At 39.6% G+C, this 19,150-nt stretch overlaps 1 protein-coding gene across 4 annotated transcripts in view; it reads left to right on the top strand.

Annotated features, from left to right (window-relative positions):
- The window catches only part of RTN4IP1 (reticulon 4 interacting protein 1), a 56,976-nt gene that overhangs the window by 29,645 nt on the left and 8,181 nt on the right, over positions 1-19,150 (top strand). For 3 of the 4 annotated variants that reach the window (XM_040474293.1, XM_040474296.1, XM_040474292.1), the window contains exons 5-8: positions 1,343-1,391; positions 9,781-9,917; positions 13,552-13,735; positions 17,685-17,777. In XM_040474293.1, coding sequence (XP_040330227.1) covers positions 1,343-1,391; positions 9,781-9,917; positions 13,552-13,735; positions 17,685-17,777 — 463 coding nt within the window. Of the gene's footprint in view, positions 1-1,342; positions 1,392-9,780; positions 9,918-13,551; positions 13,754-17,320; positions 17,333-17,684; positions 17,778-19,150 lie in introns of those variants that run through there. The other variant, XM_040474295.1, reaches the window with a different exon arrangement.

Raw genomic sequence — 19,150 nt, 5'->3', positions numbered from 1 at the left:
TTGACTTACCACATTTCCATAAAAATGGGCCAGAATAACAAGAGAATATTTCATGGATGAATTAATTTTTGGATATGTCTGTGAGGCAGTTTTAATGCTTCTCATTCTTCCTTCGTTTAGGAAGTACTCAAGCTATTAAATGTATGAAGTGTAGGATTTTAGAGGAGTTTGTCTTTGAAGGTTTTTTTCCCTTCTGTGCACTTTATAATTCTTTGAAAATTAAAAGTAATTTCTCTAGAAGGAACACAATTAACAAGGAGACTGATTTTAATTACATTTAATAGTATTGCTTTCAAAGGGAATAGCTGGCTCAGAAATTTTAGTAGTAACTTTTAAGATCTAAGGGTGACGAACAGCCCTCTGTGATTTGGGTAAGAGAGGAAAACATAAAATGAAACTCGGGTTAGGATTATAGACAGAACGCATGTCCCGAGATCCTGTGTACTTGCTAGAGGCAGGTGGCAAAATTCTCTGCACTTTCTAGCTGCCAAGTCAAAGAGGGACTGACATAGTTTGGGCAACCGGAGCTGAGAGAGAGGAAGTCCTTTTGGGTTGAGACCAAACTGATAGGAACCCAGGATTGGCGTGTTAAGGGCAGTGAGAGAGGTGTAGAATCCAAACCCCAAAATAGCAAAATGATCCGGGATGTTAGATGGTATCCGTGGCCATAAAATGAAACCGAAGGTAGGATAGGAGCGAGACAGGGCGAGGGAGAGAGCCTGGAGGATGTAAACTCCAAACTGAACACCCTTGGTCTAGAAGGACAAGAGGGCTACACTAAGCAAATGTAGTAAAACCCTGGAGCCCAAGGTTGTTTGTGCTGATAGGACAGATTCATCTGCTTTAATAGGAAGCCAAATTGAGGATAAGATTGATTTCTATTTATGAAAGTTGATGAGCTTGTCGGGACATGTCTGAACAAAAGACATTCTACTTTGGCAGGAATGTGGTCAGGAATGTGATTTTGTTCTTAGAGAGCTACTGAATCTAACACACTGAAAGGATCCCATAGCTCCCTCTTATAGAGAAAGTTATGATAATTTTAGCCTGGAAAAATTGTAAGGCATATGTTACCAAGAACTGTTTGAGACACTTAAAAAAAAATACAATATGTGGGTATTTTTGGTATTTGGTATTCTTAGTAGAGAGTTCATAGAATGTTTAACTTTAAGCATTTATAGATTCTTGGTGAGCCTAAAATGAAAATCCTTATGTGATATAACCTTGGGAAGCTGAATGACTTTATTTGCTTTGAGCCAGTTCATATTGAAAACCTCTTGTTTATTTATCCCATTATGTTGACCTAATATTTTCATTAATTGTAGTTTCTTTTGCATTACAGTGTTTTAATCTTGGGTGCTTCAGGTGGAGTTGGTACTTTTGCTATACAGGTAAGACAGTTTTTTTAGTTTTGTGAATAGGAAGATTATTTTCATGAATTTATAAGTTCACACGTTATAAATTAGTTTTTTAAGGCTGAGAGAAAGATAGGTTCAGTAAATTCATTGTAATTTCAGCTTGCTTTTCTAAGAAGGAAATTTCCTAATGTAGAAGGAAGCATTAACCTCTCGTGGTTTAATACATGAGTTAGTTTATTGATGTCCTCTATAACAAATGTAGGAAAGCCATTTGGAAGGAAGACTGGGGACAATGCAGATGGATGGAAGTTTGCAATTTGGTAGAAACTGATAAGCTGATTCTAAAATGTATATAGAAATGAAGTAGCCAAAATACTGTAAAGATGGCATTATTTCCCCAAAGTGATCTATAGATTCAATGCAGTCCTATCAAAATGGCAACTGCCTTTTTTGCATACATGAACAAGCTGATCCTACAATGCGTATGGAATTTCAAGAGACCCCAAATTGACAGTCTTGACAAAGGACAAAGTTGGAGGATGTACATTTCTCAATCTTAACACTTACTATACAACTACAGTAATCAAAACAATGTGATACTGGCATAAAGATAAACATACGGATCAATGGGATAGAATTGAACATCCAGAAATAAAACCATACATCTATTGTCAATTGATTTTTTTTTTTTTTTTTACTAGGGTGGCAATACGGTTAAATAGGGAAAAGAATAGTGTTTTCAGTTAATGATTCTGAAACAACTAGATATCCACATGCAAAAGAATGAAGGTGGACTCCTACCTTACATTATATGTGAAAACTAACTCAGCCCTGGTCAAAGACCTAAGCATAAGAGCTAAAACTATTGAACTTTTAGAAGTAAACAAGAGTAAATCTTCATGACCTTGGATTTGGCAACAGATTTTTTGGTATGACACCAAAAGCATAAGCACCAGAAGAAAAAAAAAACAAAAACCAGATAAATTGGACTTCATCAAAATTAACGGTTTTTGTGACTCAAAGACAACATTAAGAAAGGAATAAGTCAACACACGGGGAGCAAATATTTGTAAATCATTTCTCTAATAAGGGTATAATACCCAGAATATATAAAGAATTCTTACAACTCAACAAAAGACATCCCAGTTAACAAATTAGCAAAGGACTTGAATAGCCTTTTTTTTTTTTTTTCCAGAGAAGATCTACAAATGGCCAGTAAGCCCATGGAAGGATAGTCAGCATCATTAGTCATTAGGGAAATGCAAATGGAAACCATAGTGAGGTACTACTTTACACCTACTAGGATGGCTCTTGAAAAAAAGAAAACAGAAAATGGCCATGTTGATCAGGATGTAGAGAAACTGAAACCCTTGTACATGCTAAGGGAAGTGTAAAATGCTGCAGCTGCTATGGAAGACAGTTTGGCAGTTCTTTAAAATGTTAAACATATAATTGCCATAAGACTTAGTAGTTCCAGGGGTGCCTGGGTGGCTCAGGTGGTTAAGCTCCTAACTCATGGATCTTAGCTCAGGTCATGATCTCATGGTTCATAAGATTGAGCCCATAGTTAGGCTCTGTGTTGACAGTGCAGAGCCTGCTTGGGATTCTCTCTCTCTCCCTCTGTCTCTGCCCCTGCCCCTGCCCTGCTTGCACACACATGTGCACGCTCGTTCTCTCTCTCAAAATAAACATGAAAAAAAAAAAAAAAAGACTTAGTAGTTCCATTCCTAGGTATATACCTGAGAGAAATGAAAACATATGTTCAGACAAAACCTTGTACACAGATGTTCATAGCAGCATCCATATTCATAGTAGCCAAAGAGCGGAAACAACCCTAATGTCTATCAATTGATGGATAAAGAAAATGTGGTAGATACATACACAGTGAAATATTATTCAGCCATAAAAAAGGATGAAGTTCTGCTGCATTATACAACGTTGATCAGCCTTCAAAACATTATGCTAAGTGAAAGAATCCAGACACAAAAGGTCACATTTTGTATTGTTCCATTTATATCTTATCCAGAAGCAGCAAATCCATAGAGACAGCAGATTAGTGATGCCAAGTGTTGGGGAAGGAAGGAATGGGGAATGACTGCTTAATGGGCATGGGGTTTGTTTTTGAGGTAAGGAAAATGTTCTAGAAGTAGACAGTGGTGATGGTTGTTCAATGTTGTGAACATACATAATGAATTGTACACTTTAAAATTGCTAGCATGTTGAATTTTATGTTTCTATCTGAACTTTACCTCAAACAGAAGAAAACAAAACAGTGCCCTGAGCTTCCAGGAACAGGTTGGCACCTAGTGGCTGCTCCCATTATGGTTGAGTGTGTAACTGACTGGCTCCTGAGGGAGGGGGCTTGATTATTGAGCCTCCCTCAATGTGCAGGGAGAGGCCCTTTCTGCAATATGGGGCTAGTGAGCATATTCAGAGGATCGGCCACATCACTTTCCAGAAGGGAGACTTCGGGTGCTATGCTCTCCCACCCAGACCCCACCTCAGATCTTTTGAAGACCCAGATAGTGGTGGAAGGTTTCATCTACGTGCTAACTAAATTAGGGGAAGGGGAGAGGACCTTGACTTCTTTTTAAGTCGGATGTAGGTTAATGAATAACTAAATGGAAGAAAGGAAAAGGAGAGAGGGTGGGAGGAAAAGAGAAATACCATATCCTGCTGGTTAGCGCGTAAATTGGTACAGGCACTTGGGAAATCACTGGGTACTATCTCATAAATCTGAATGTATGTGGCCTTATGGCAACCCAAAATATCCACTTTTATGAATATACTCTGCAATTATATGCACTGTTAACATGCATGTACCAGAATTATAGATATTATCTCCCACTGGAAACAACTGAAATATTCATCAACAGTAAAATGGATAATTTGTGGTATAGTCTTACATTGGAATATTATATAATCATGAAAACTATAGTTGCACACAGTGAAGTACATGAATCTTATGAACAGCGTATTAATGAAAGAAGTCAGATAGCCAATTCGATTCTGTTTAATGACCTTCAAGAACAGGTTAAACTAAAGAGTGTTAGGGAGTAAGACTCTAAAAAAAAAAAAAAGTAAAAAGGGTCATGTAATAGTCTGGATGGTAGTATTACTTTTGAGGGAGTGAGGGGGCTTTGATTGGGAGGGAGAAAGTTAGGAGGCTCATAAGCATGATGTGCGATCCAGGTCTTAATATGGAGTGATGCTTACAGTATTGTTTGCTTTGTAATAATTTGTTAAGCCATGCATTTAAATTCCATACACTTTTCGGTGTTACATTTTACAACAAAAATACTTTTTAAAATTTCTTTTAAATGTTTTTTTTGAAAGAGGGAGAGAGAGAAACAGACAGACAGACAGAGTGTGCATGGGAGAGGGGCAGAGAGAGAGGGTGACACAGAATCCGAAGCAGGCTCCAGGCTCTGAGCTGTCAGCACAGAATCTGACACGGGGCTTGAACCCACAAACCACAAAGTCATGACCTGAGCTGAAATAGTATGCTTAACCAACTGAGCCACCTAGGCACCCCATAACAAAAATATTTTAATTAAATAAAAACAGTAATAGGAAAGTATCAAGGTTTGATCTCATACAAAGTTATTATGAGAATAAGGAATAGAAGAACATATCTGCAGACGATAACAGCACATCAGAAAATAGGCCCACAGGACAGATCAAATGTAACTTATGATTTCTAATTTTTTTTTTTAAGTAGACTCCACATCTAATGTGGGACTTGAACTCACAACCCTGAGATTAAGAGTCCTATGCTCTACCAAACTGTGCCAGCCAAGTGCCCCCAAATATAGCCTACAATTTCAAAACAGGTTTAAAAAATTAAAAATATACAAGACATGAAAAAACAAACAAACAAAACAGACTTGGAAAAACTTGGGGAAAAATGTAAAAATAAACCAAATTATTTAGCAATGAAGACTAAACTAGAAGGAATTCAGTAGCATCAAACACAATCCATAATGCTGCCATAAATAGAAATAGAATGTGCAAAATAGGAAAAAGTTTAAAACCCAAAAGAAAACAAGTAAAACAAATTCAAGAGATAGTATCAAATATTGAAGAGAGGAAAGGCGACTGATATGTGGACAGTAGGAATCTGTGAAGAGGAAAACCAAAACAAGGGAATCGAACAAATACTAAAATCTGTAATTCAAGAAACTTCTTTATTTTCCTGAAATTAGATTATTTGAAACTATATATTACATGACCACAGCACTTCTCTAAGGACAGGGTCCTAGAATGAGCAATATCAAGGAAAATCCTAGTAGAATTACTGGCTTCTAAAGAAAAAAAAACAAAAAACCTTGGGACAGGGACACCTTTAAAAAAAAAGTCACCTCTGTGAAATTTTTTACTTCTGAGAAGTAAAAATTAGATTAGCATCAGACTTTTTGACAGCAATGTTGTAGTGCCAGGGGAAGGATGGAGTAATGTGTTTAGTATACCCTTGCTTGCGTGTCTTCAGACTATACTAACTTTTTTTTTAATGTTTATTTTTAAGAGAGAGAAAATGAACACGAGTGGGGGAGGGGCAGAGAGAGAGGGAGACAGAATCGGAAGCAGGCTCCAGGCTCTGAGCTGTCTGCACAGAGCCCGATGTGGGGCTCAAACTCATGAAGCATGAGATCATGACCTGAGCCAAAACTGGACACTTGACTGGCTGAGCCACCCGGGCGCCCCAGACTATACTAACTTTATATACAGCCAAACTGGCCTTCATATAAAAAGATCACATAGGAACTATTAATAACTTGTAAGAACTTGGAGAATATGTTCTTACCCCTTTCAGAGAAATCTAGAGCATGAACTTCTGACAACTGAAATGACTGGTGAGATATCAAATTAAGGACTGGTGGGAAATGTTAAATGTAAATGTATCTGTAGAACTAAAACTAAGGGCTTAGAAAGAGTGCATTGTGTAAAAGCCATATGCTCTGATGAGGCAAATACAGCACAACTCTTTTTTAAAAGGGGGAAAACTGGAAGAGCATATATTAAAATTGTAATGCTTTCATTAATCAGGTCATTAGTGTTAGTAATAATAAATAATGTTAGTACTCAAAGACTTATGCGTATAATGTACAGTAAAAAAAAAAAAAAAACCAAACCAGGTATTTATGGTATATTTTAATTGTCGCGCCTGTGTCTTTGACGCCAGGATTTTATGTGTGGAAGAAAGGAGATACAGGTAAAACAGGAAAGCAGTTAAGTAGGAGCTTTGTAGTCCTGAATTTGAATTGGAGATCTCAATAGGAACTCAAGAGATACTTTGTGTATGTAAAGCTATCTCTTGATAGATCATTGCTCATGAAAATAATACAGGACTTCTTGGAGAAACGCAGATTCTAGATCTAGGACACGAAATGTACAATAATGAGTCTAGAATATATGAAATAGCAGAGAAACTATCAAAAACTACTTGAGTTGTGTCAAAAAAGACTTGGGAGCTGAGGTGCCTGGAGGGCTCAGTTGGTTAAGCATCCAACTTTGGCTCAGGTCATGATCATGTGGTTCACGCATTCAAGTGTTGCATCAGGTTCTCTGCTGTCAGTGGGGAGCCCGCTTTGGATCATCTGTCCCCCTCTCACTTTGCCCCTCCCCCGCTTGTGTGTGTGCTCTTTCTCAAAAATAAACATTAAAAAAAAAGACATAGGAGCCAACTTGAAGACACTAAGATGTGACAATTTTAGTTTCAACAATAGTTATACAGTGGATTAAAATCCTTCAGATACATGACTTAATATATATTTTTTAAATGGTCACCTTTGGGAAATGATAGGAAAGCAATTTATTTTATAAACTGGTAAAGGAGAAACAATTATTTGTCTTACCTTTCCTGTATGAACTGTATACCTGAATAAGCAAAATTTATATATGAGGGGAGAAGTTTCTTTATGATAGTATTCCAACTACTAAATGAAAAAAGAATTAGAATATCACTATTTTACAACCACCATTAAATACCTAAGATCTTCGGAAGAGCAATAACCAGACATTATGTGCCTCTTATGATTTTGCTAGCCTCTATCCATAGTCTTGTAAGGAGATTGGAAGAGAACACAGAGACAAAGCAGCATGTGGAATTGCCCCGTGAGTGTGCAATAAGAAGTTCCAGACTGTGGGAAACTCTACACGTCAGATGGCCTGGATTCTTCCACAAATAAATTATAAGAAAGTGAAGGGCTAAAAGAGGAGCCCATAGTTTAAAAAGACTTAAAAGACCTCCTGTTTTTAAAATGCATAAGACTGAACTGAAGTGTCTAGGGAATGCATATTTGGGTGACAAAACTATTTTTAAAATTTTTTTTAACTTTTTTTTTTTTTAATTTATTTTTGAGACAGGGAGAGACAGAGCATGAACAGGGGAGGGTCAGAGAGAGGGCGACACAGAATCTGAAACAGGCTCCAGGCTCTGAGCTGGCAGCACAGAGCCCCACGCGGGGCTCGAACTCACGGACCGCAAGATCATGACCTGAGCCGAAGTCGGCCGCCTAACCGACTGAGCCACCCAGGCGCCCATAAAACTATTTTTTATAATGGAAGGAGATGATTACTTTAAATACCATGATAATGGTGGCTTCTTAGAAGGGAGGCTGGGCACCTGAAAGAGGTTGTAGAATGCTTGCCACATCCTCCCTCTTTATCTGAGTGGGGTCTACCTTCTAGGCATTTTCTACACATGTGTTTTATTTGACATAATCCTTTTTTAAAGCTAAAACTGTTTTTAAAAGTCTTTAATAGTGTTCAAAGATACTAGATCGTTCTAAGTGGGAGAGGAAAAACTAGGAATTTGAGGAAAAAAAATTATTGAACTGTTTCAACATGAGACCTATTCTTCCTGAGGATTTAATACACATATTAAATGCTTAGAACATAATTTCATTTTTCCTTAACACTTTTTTAAGATGGATACTGGATATTCATCTTGGATTATGTTTGCACCTACTTTAGTTTGGGGCTTTCTGCTGACAGCAACATATCCTTATGCTCAAGTATTTCTGTTTATAGCCCATGAACGTCGTAAAGTTGTATATGAGGTCACTCCTAAATGTTTTAATTCCCCTCAGATTTCCAGGGCATATAAACCCTTGGTCAGTATTGCTTTGGAAAAATGAGAAGTTAGATAAGATTATGGATGGCCTTAAAATTCTTTGTTTAGTTTTTGTATTTAACAGGTATTTATTAGTACCTGTGTATGTCACAGAGTAGGGATTCAGTGGTGAACTCAATAAACACAGATCTCTTATCTTCTAATGAACCTTTGCAACTCATAAGGAAAGCTCAGGAAGTTGATACTTGGGACAGGATTGAGAAAACAGCTGATCTGTTATGACCTATGATCATCAGCACAAAAATTACTCCATGAACTTCAAACAACTATTCTTAGGCTGCTAATTCTGTGAAACTGTCATTGTAGAAAAGAACAGCAATTTCAGAACAGGATGCTTTCTGTATACTTAATCTTAAATAACATTAAAATTCAGTTCTTTTTACTTAAGTCTGCTTGCTCCTTATTTTAAAATATAAGGCATCTTCATTTAAATCCTGAGAACCATTTTTATTCCAAAAGGGAGGACATGACCCATGTTTTGAAGATAAAATGGCCATATATTTTTTTTTAACTTTTATTTATTTTTGAGAGACAGAGGGAGACAGAGCATGAGCAGGGGGAGGGGCAGAGAGAGAAGGAGACACAGAATCCGAAGCAGGCTCCAGGCTCTGAGCTGTCAGCACAGAGCCAGATACGGGGCTAGAACTCACTTAACTGTGAGATCATGACCTGAACCAAAGTCGAATGCTTAACTGACTGAGCCACCCAGGTGCCCCTAAATGACCATATTTTCTTTCACCTCTATTCAAGAGTACTTTTCATTAATTATCTAGTACCTGATAGCTGGTTGCTGTTTTGGTACCACTGTCTGACTCAAGACTATACCAGCACTTACTAGAGATGCAGATGAAGAGATGTTGCATTTTTATGTTCTGGACATATTTAAAATTGTCATTTTCTAAGGACATGTGATTTTTGTTGTTTTTGCCAGCTGCCTTTGTCATCATTGAAGGGCTAAACCTGAGGCTGTCAACTCATATCTTTTGGTACTGGTGAGGTACTGAGTTCTTCTCTAAGTGGATTGATTATGATTTAATGACAACAAGATGACTGGTTGTCCTGTCCAGGAAAAGGAGATCTATTTCTTGAAGTTTTCTTGGTGGATAAAAGTTTAATCATTTTTACTAAGTCTCTGACAAGTGGCTTCCTGTAGTTCTTGTTAAGATGAAACACTTAGAGTTCTCTAGGGATTAGTCTGAAAAATGCACATATGGGTGCCAACTATTTTTTCAAAAACTGCCATCATTTTTTCTACCCCCCACCTTTTTTTTTTTTTTTTTTGGACAGGTAATGAAAGCATGGGCTGCTCATGTGACAGCAGTTTGCTCTCAGGATGCGAGTGAACTTGTAAGGAAGCTCGGCGCAGATGACGTAATTGATTACAGATCTGGAAATATGGAAGAGCAGTTGAAATCTTTAAAACCGTATGTATTATTAGAACAATGTTCACACTGGGAAGTAGGAACGAAGACAATTGGTCATGCAGGGCTGAATGGTTTGGCGACTTCGCAGTCACGTTGGAATCTCAGAAAAGAATCGATAACAATTCTTGCTCCGTAAGAAGTCATTTGGGTGGCTTCTGTTCTAATTCAAGATGTGATACATACTGAGGAAAATATTTTGCTTGCATGGCCTTTTGCTAATTTTTTTACGTTACCTTTTATTGTTGGTTTGTAAGAGGTCTAAAGACAGAATTGGAAGGGTATTCCATTTGGTGGCATCTATCACCACAGGAAAAACGTGGAGAGGTATGGGGAAAATACATGTTTAATGTTAATCATGCTTGCAGTGTTTTGGCTTAGTAAAGTCTTCAGAGAAGCAAAGGCAGTAGAAATGTTGGTAATCAGAGTACTATGGATGTTCTCAATGCATATAAACGCTAGGCTGTGGCTTGGTTTAATGTAGCAAACAGGAGCAGATTCAGTGATTCGTTCACACACTGTTGTTCTTGCCTGTGGCTTGGGCAGACGTAGAGAGGGTGCCGATGACTCTGGTCTTCATCTGGCCAAGACAGAACTGCAGCTGAGAACACAGCTAAGGAGCATTTAGAAAGATGTTTTATTGCTTCTTTTTCAAAGGTTTTCCTTCCCTTTTTCTGTTAGTTTTTGAAAGCCAGTTATTCTTGTCCACTTTGAGTCAAAGTGCAGTTGATCCTCGAACAGCACGGGGGCTAGGGGCTACTACATGGCCCCCACGTAGTAGAAAACCTGCGTCTAACTTTTGACTTCCCCAAAACTTAATTATTAAATAGGCTACTGTTGACCAGAAGCCTTACCAGTGACATAGTCAATTACACATATTTTGTATATTATGTATATATATATTCATATATTTATTTATATATATTTATTTATATATATTTATATAATATACTGTATTCTTAGAATAAAGTAAGATAAAAGAAAATGTTACTAAGAAAATTATAAGAGAAAATAAATTTATGATATGTGCTGTATTTATTGAAAAAAAATCTGGGTTCAGCTGGACCTATGCACCTATTCAAGGGTCAACTGTATTTTCATGGATTTAAAAAAAAAGGGGGGTGCCCCATTGGACACTAGCCTTTCTCAGCTAGCAGTGCCCACTCCCAGCAGTCGTGTGGCAGCACGGCCCCGAGGAGCCAGCCAACTCCCTATGCCTTCAACCCTACAGCACCTGCTGTGCCGGGCAGTGTTAAAGCATGTGATAGAGATACAGTGGAGAACAAGACAGGCCCCCCACCACTTCCAGGGGGCTCCCGCTCTAGTCGGGGGGTGGGTTTCAATGGCACCTGCTCCTGAGAACACTGATGTAGGGAAAGGAGGGGAAAAACTGAGGGGAAGGAGGCCCTTTTAGGGAGGGGGTGGGGGGGAGTTAAGAAAACCTCTGAGGCATTGGAGCAGAGGCTTTTCAGAGCAAGCCAGGAAAATGGGATTTTTTTTTTTTTTTTTTTTTTTTTTTGGTCCCCTGCTATGTCCCTCTACCTGGAACAGAGTAGTAACATATGGTAGGTGCTCACTAAAAATTTGTGTAATGAATTTTTGAGGGAATCTAGGAGAAGAGCACTTGTTCAGGTAGAGATAACAGCAAATATAAAGGCCCCGTGTCAGGAACACACTTGGCATATTTGAGGAATCACACCGTTCCTTGCAGAGATCTTATCAGCTACTTCCTGCCTGTGTGTCAGGACCTAGGTCTCCCTGGGCCTCCAACAGCTGGCTTCTAGACAGTGGAGTTTCAATTGATCTCATGTCTTCTACTGCTCTAGTAATAGCACCATGAGACTGAGTCCAAGGACAGTCCATTCCCCCTATCTACCTTACGTTTTATATACATTGGAATTTGTCACCAGAGAACGGAGAACCTGACAGATGGAAAGCTGGAGCACGCCCAGCCTGGCCCCCAAAAGTACACCACGGTTTGTCCCTCTGCGTTTTCTCACAGTGGTCTTGCTCTCTCTAGCTTGCAGATGCCAGACTGTTACTTTGACTTATTTATTTTTTGACAGCTTCAGTTTCAGTTGATCTTTGTGACCTTTGTCGGGAGTTTGGCCTTCGAATCCACCAAGAATAAAATTATTTCTCCTTTCAAATAGGAACTTTTTAGATCAAATCTTAGAATTTTGCAGTTGGACTTGAAATCCTTCAGTCCAACTCTGTCATGTTATAGTTGAGAAACTAGGGGGCAGAGGACTTTGGAGTTTTTGCATGCTCAAGGTCATGCCACTTGAGCAATAATGGGAGAGCTGAGTCCACAGCCTGTCTCTGGACTCCTTTTTCAGGCAGTGCCTATTCTATAATACCAGGCTGCCTTTAAATTTTATTTAAAATAAGTATCATTATGTTTGTCTATTCAAAATTTGGGAATGAAGTAGAAACTTAAACTCATAAAAATAATTTACTGTTCTTTTCTAATGAGAAGAGTAGTTATCTAGTAAGGTCATTCTCCTATCCTTCGGTTTTTATTTGTCCTTCTTTAATTTGGTTCCATTTGAAAGGCAGGCTCAAGATGCACAAATTTGGCCAAAGCTGGTTTTAGAAGCTTTGATATTTTATTTCATCCAGATGAATTTAAAAGGGAAAATGGATTTAAAACGGAATTCATTTATTAACTTGCTTAACTTCTAAGCATGCATTTTCTAAATAGATGTTTGTTTATACAGTATTTAAAAGCGTTATTGGGTTTTATCCCCTGTAAGTGGAATGCAGTGATTATAGCAGGTTTAGATCAGCTTTAAGAAGTTGAATATCTATCAGTTCCTAGAGATACCATAGGACTGGGTTTGGGGGGCATGCTAGAGCACAGTTGAAGACTGAGAGCAGATTGTTGATTTCTCCATACATTGTCCTGATGCTGTGCATGAAGCCAAAACATAGCAGTAAATTCCAGAAGATGAAGAGGATGGTACACAAGCAGTTTTGATATGGAGGGAATAAAAGCAAATCATTCTATGGGTGAAAACCTTTGCATGCTTTTCTTTCAAGTATTCAAATGCACTAATAAATACTTTGACTTATATTGGATAGATTGCTTTGCAGTTTCCCATAAAGCTTAGGTCAGGGTTTCTCAACCTTGGCAACCTTAGTTTCTGAACTACTGACATTTGGGACTGGATAATTTGTTGTTGTGAGCAGCTACTCTCTGCATTCTGTGTATATACATCATTCTGGGCCTCTAGGTGCCAGTAGCCCTTCCCACCACTTCCCCTAATTGTGACAACTAAAAATGTCTCTAGACATTGCCTAGTATGTCCTCTGAGGACCAAAATTGCCTTTGGTTGAGAACCACTTATTTAAGTCATTCTTAAAGTATTAGAAAAATGATAGGATTTTACGACAAAGAACTAGCCACATTTGACTTATCTCGGCGGCGGGGGGTAGTCAGAGCAGACTAGTGGGTGTGCCCTTTTCTCCTTTGTCAAAGCAGCCCCCCCTCTGCTGGATGGCATGCTGCAGTGAGGTTTGTGCACTGTCGCTGAAATAGACCCTATAGCTGATTGGCAGTGGGAATGAAGGGGAATGGAGCTGTAGTTAAAGACTAACAAGGATGTTTTGATTTGATTTTTTTTTTTCTGCCCAGGTTTGATTTCATTCTTGATAATGTTGGTGGATCCACTGAAACATGGGCTCTAAATTTTCTCAAGAAATGGTCAGGAGCCACATATGTGACTTTGGTGACTCCTTTTCTCCTGAACATGGACCGATTGGGCATAGCAGACGGCATGTTGCAGACAGGAGTCACCATGGGTTCTAAGACGTTAAAGGTAGGGAGGACAGTCTTGGTTGATGTGAGCAAGCAGGCGCCTCATGCTTCTGGGAATTGGCTTCCACCTAGCCTTTTTTTTTTTTTTTTCCGTCTTGGAGGCAGCATGGCACAGCAGCTGATCAGATTCACATTCTGGACTCCACTCAATAGCTGTGTAACCTGCAAGTTACTTATGTCACTAAGCCCCAATGTCTTTACCTGTAAGATTAAACTAATAGGGTAAGGTATCTACCTTACCACGTGTTGTAAGGAGTAAGTGAGATAATCCATGTAAAGAACTTGGCAAAATGCCTAGTATATACAACACTCTTATTAAATGTTAACCTTTGTTATTAGCTATTACCTTCTGTGATTCCATCTGATATACCCTCTGCTCACTGTTATTAAACGTTAACCTTTATTATTAGCTATTATTACCTTTCATCATTCCATCTGATACACCCTCTGCTTCCTTCTTGCCTATATGTGATGGCCTTCTGTCTGTTTCACCAGTCTTAATCCATGCAGGCTCTTGTATATGAGGGGGGAAGCTTCATTAAGACTGTGTAGAGCTGGTTGTGTCCAGGGTAGTAGCACTGGGTTATGCCGGTGATTTCTAGACTGGAGCTTTCAGACCTGTAGAGGTCTGTGGGCATTTTTTTGAATTTCAAAAACCTGAAGGAAGTTGTGTTCTTACTTTAGTGAGACCACAAAGGCAAATAGAACCATGATACTTTTTCTGGAATTATATCAGCTTGTCCTAACACTGCACATCCCATGTGAATCAGGTAACTCTAGCTATTGATTACATTCTGGTCATTTCTGAGACTTGATTAGTCAGCCTGGCTCTGTCACTGAGGCCACTGTTACCAGAGCCATAAGAAGCTTTCTCACCCAATGGAACAAATCCAGTGTGTGGTGGGCCTTGAGGTTTAGTGCCCAGCAACCCTAGCTGCAGGACTGATGGCTGAGCTTGAGAGGGTGCTCCCTACTTAACATGATAGCATGTTGTCCTCACAGTGGGGACAGGCCTATATAGTGTCATGGTACCCATTCTTGGTAATTCTAGATCAATGGCTTAAGGCTTAAAATCTGAATTAATATTGACATGGTGTAAGCGATAGGAGAAAAAAAGATAAATTCTATTTTTATTAATCAGACAAAATACTTCAGACTCAGGAAAAAGGCAGTAGAAGGTTGTGAGTCGTCATGTCAGGCTAACAAACACCCATATTTAAGGAATGAGTGGCTCAAGGGCCATCTTTAGCTTCTTTATTCTTGAAATTAATTTGGGACATTTTAAGAGTGAACTTCAGGACTTTGGCTTCTTGAATTCTGTGTAGTAACTAAATAGGTAGAGGTATTAACTAAGGGCTGTGACCATGGAGTAGGAGGCCTGTGTGTGTGTGTAGTGTGAACATATGAGGCTCTGAACTCAGGCTCCTTCATTTTCACCTGATTCAGGCGGTGGCCGGAAACGGCGTCCGTGCGCTGCTTTGGTACATGGAGAAAAGAATCTTAGCTGTCCTTCATCTCTTCTTTCTCCTTTCACAAAACCCAGGCTGTCCAAGTGGTTTCAAGATAGAAGTTAAACTTTTCTGTAAGATTTCACAGTTTGTACTTGAGTGAGACCTCTTACAAGCTAGCCTTCTGAGTGGTCCTCTGAGAGTAACACAAGCACTTTCTCTTTCCTCCTACTTGAAAGAGGATAGTGGTGATCTCCTGTGAAAACCTTTTAAGTAGTTTCTGATGTCCTCCTGAGAATGTGCACGGTTAAAGCCTCATTGTAATGCTCCAGACTCCTGCCTGCTTTGGTTTACTTTCTCCTATAATGGCCTGGAAAAAATACACAGACCCCTTAGAGCACAGTATAAAAATTCTGCTCTGGCAGACCAAAAAGTTTCACTTTACAGGCCAACGTGCTAGAAAGAATTATAGACATGAATTTTTGACCGCTGTAGTTCCTTCTTTAAAACCCTCAACAGTTACCAGAATGTTTTTTAATTGTCTGAGGCCAGGCCTTAGGGAGAAGTACAGGAACGGGTCTTTTGTGATTGTAGTTAACTTGGCCTTCTGTAAATTTGGGATGGTCTCAGTGCCTTCAAATGGTACTTTTTTTTCCTTCTCTTTAACTACATTTGCCTAGACCAGTGCCTCACAACTTCTTTCATGCTGTGACACCTGTAGAAAATTATTAGTGTTTGAATAGATATTGCATTTGTTCTGGGCCAAGAGCAAACTACCTGGAGACGTGTGCCAGCCTGGGCTCTGCCTTGCAACCTTGAGGGCTGAGGTGACTCAATCTCGTCATGCCTATTTTAGGGTAAGATTGGCTTTGCTTGCATCCTGTGGTCCTGGGATAATTATTATTGATGACTCATTGAACTCTCAGAATTGTTCCAGGTTAGGTAATAAATTACAGGGTCATTCATCCAAACCAGTAAGCCATTCCGGGTACAACCATTGCAAAGCTCTGCCCAGACAGCAGCTTGCTTTTATCTGTCTTTCTATAATCTTTTTTTAAATTTTATTTTTTAAAATTTACATCCAAATTAGTTAGCATATAGTGCAACAATGATTTCAGGAGTAGATTCCTTTGTGCCCCTTACCCATTTAGCCCATCCCCCCTCCCACAAGCCCTCCAGTAACCCTCAGTTTGTTCTCCATATTTATGAGTCTCTTCTGTTTTGTCCCCCTCCGTATTTTTATATTATTTTTGTTTCTCTTCCCTTATGTTCATCTGTTTTGTTGTCTTTCTATAATCTTAAACTCTGATTTGCTATTGCCACAATCTTTCCTCAATAAAGTTTGCTTTCAGCACTAGATAAGTATTTATTGAATAATAAATATAAATATTTATGCATATGATACCTTATGCGTATCAGGCACTTTACATTCATTCTCATTTAATCCTTCCAACAACCATGCGAGCAAGGTATCTCCATTCTTTAGTCCAGGAAACTGGCTGACCTGTGTTTAGCTTGACCTAAATAACACAACTGTTAAGTGCCTGAGCTAAAGGAGCAGGGGAGTCCCATTGCACTTGACAATTTCATGCCGTGGTAGTAGCTTCTGGCATGCTGAGGAAATGTGAGGCAGAGGCCATTGCGGGGAGGGAGATAGCATGGTGCTGGCTAATCCTGTAAGTACCTCTGGATGGCTCTCATCTAATGAAGTTGAGTTGGGCAGGTCATTGAGGTATGTATCATAGAGAACCTCAGTTCACTTGTTATTTTGATAATGGCCTACCTTACCTTTGACATAAAGAATAACAATTAAAAGTGGGGGTTTGGCACTAAAGTGGTCACAAACCCTCTGGGTAGAAGAATTTTCCTTATTTTTATCTGGGGATGTATTGTCCCATAATCGATTAGGTGGCTTGGGACTTGTTATAACTGTAGGGGGAGACCCAACCGTGATGTATAATGAACTTCATGCTTTGTTTTGCCCTTAAAGCTGTCCTGTTCCTCTCAGAGCTGGAAAACTATCTGTGATTGGATTTCTTGTCTAAGATTATATTTTGGTGCCTTATTGCCCCTTAAGCATTCTTGAATTAGGTTTAAAAGCTCTTCTCTGTTGCCTCTGGGCTTTATTTAAACCCTAGTAGGGAAAGCGTAGAGGTCTTAGCCCCTAATTTCTCCTAAGGAAAAAATTGAGTGTGTAAGATTATTTAGACTATCATTTTAAGGACAGCTTTCCTGTGCTTACTTGCTTGTCATTCACAATTTAGCAAAAAAGCCTATGTTCATGTGGATACAGTTTGTTCATTAATTTATTAAACATTAATGGAGCATCCATTCTCCATCAGTCACTGTGCTGTGGTGTTGGGCACACAGCTCACTGATTCAAAATGAATAGGAAATCAGTTTGTCTGTCTTAGTCATCCAGAAAATACTCTTCCCTAAATTTGCATTTAGTCAGATTGTATCCTTTCCTATATTTGACGTGTTTGCTTTTCTCCTTTTCAGCATTTTTGGCAAGGAGTCCATTATCGCTGGGCTTTTTTCATGGCCAGCGGTCTATATCTAGATGACATCGCAAAACTGGTGGACGAGGGAAAGGTACGTATTGCTAGAGCATCCACTGGCATCTCCGTGACCTGCCCGCCAAGCCTGGTCACTGGGAATGCTCCAGGGGTAGGCATGATCTGTGCACATTCTGCTTTTACGTGGCCACGTGTAAGTGCCGTATTTTTGGTTCTGTCTCCATGGGAATTACAGATCTAGACTGCTACATTTATTTTTTTTTATTTTTTATTTTTTTTTCAACGTTTATTTATTTTTGGGACAGAGAGAGACAGAGCATGAACGGGGGAGGGGCAGAGAGAGAGGGAGACACAGAACCGGAAACAGGCTCCAGGCTCTGAGCCATCAGCCCAGAGCCCGACGCGGGGCTCGAACTCACAGACCGTGAGATCGTGACCTGGCTGAAGTCGGACGCTTAACCGACTGCGCCACCCAGGCGCCCCTAGACTGCTACATTTAAAAAACAGTGACACAATCTGGTTCAACCCCCTTAGTTTACAGGTGAAGAGGCAGGCCCAGAGAGGATATGTGATTTTCTCAGAGACACTTAGTTAGATGCAGAGCTGGAATCTGCAGCGAGGCTAATAGTATTTTGGTAATGGTCCTGAAAAGATGGCACCACACAGGTCATCTGTGCACACACTTGGGAGTTGACAGTAGCACTGCTCTGGAGCTTCTATAGTCCAAGGGTGAGGCTGCTCTAGAGGTAAGTAGATTCCCAGATGAGCCAGGTGAACAAATACTGTGGAATCGCCACCCTAGGAGAATTAGACCAGAAGTCAGGTCCCAGGTCTCCTGTTCCCCAGCTAGTGTCACATGCTCAAAGGGCAAATAGCGGTATGTCTGAGGGTCAGTGGGCAGGACATCTGTGAGGACTGGTGGGGATTTTGGTGGGGACCACCGGTTGATGGTTCTGACTGCTTGCGTCTGTCCTGCATGGACTCTGGTGAAAGACTCCTGCTTCTAGTCAGATCATCCCTGTTTGGGTGTCCGAGGCCTTCTAGGACAGCTGTGGGTTCCTCATCTACCACTGTTTATTTTGAGTTTTCACATGGTCTTAACAGCTCTGACATTCTCTCTCTGGAAGAATAACCTGGAAGGAAAATTCATATTCTGGTGCTGATGTTTATGATTTTATTGAGAGACTATATGAAATTATAGGGTAGAGACCTTTATATACCCTAGACGGTTGCGTGAGGTCATAGGTAAAATGAATTTTCATTTTACAGATGAGAAAACTGGCTCAGAGAGATAAAGGCACATGTTTAAGTTTGCAGAAGTGGGACCAGAAGGCACACTTCCTGACTCCCAGTCCTGTGCTTTTCCTTCTCCGTCATTCAGCTGCATCCTTAGTGCTTGAGGCTGATCTGGGACCTTAGCTTAAGTTGTCTCGTTCTTGTCACTTTAAA

The sequence above is a fragment of the Herpailurus yagouaroundi genome, unplaced genomic scaffold, assembly GCF_014898765.1.
Source record: "Herpailurus yagouaroundi ecotype Mexico unplaced genomic scaffold, PumYag 139, whole genome shotgun sequence".
NCBI classification, from domain to species: Eukaryota; Metazoa; Chordata; class Mammalia; order Carnivora; family Felidae; genus Herpailurus; species Herpailurus yagouaroundi.
This window is presented reverse-complemented; position numbering and strand designations above follow the sequence as displayed.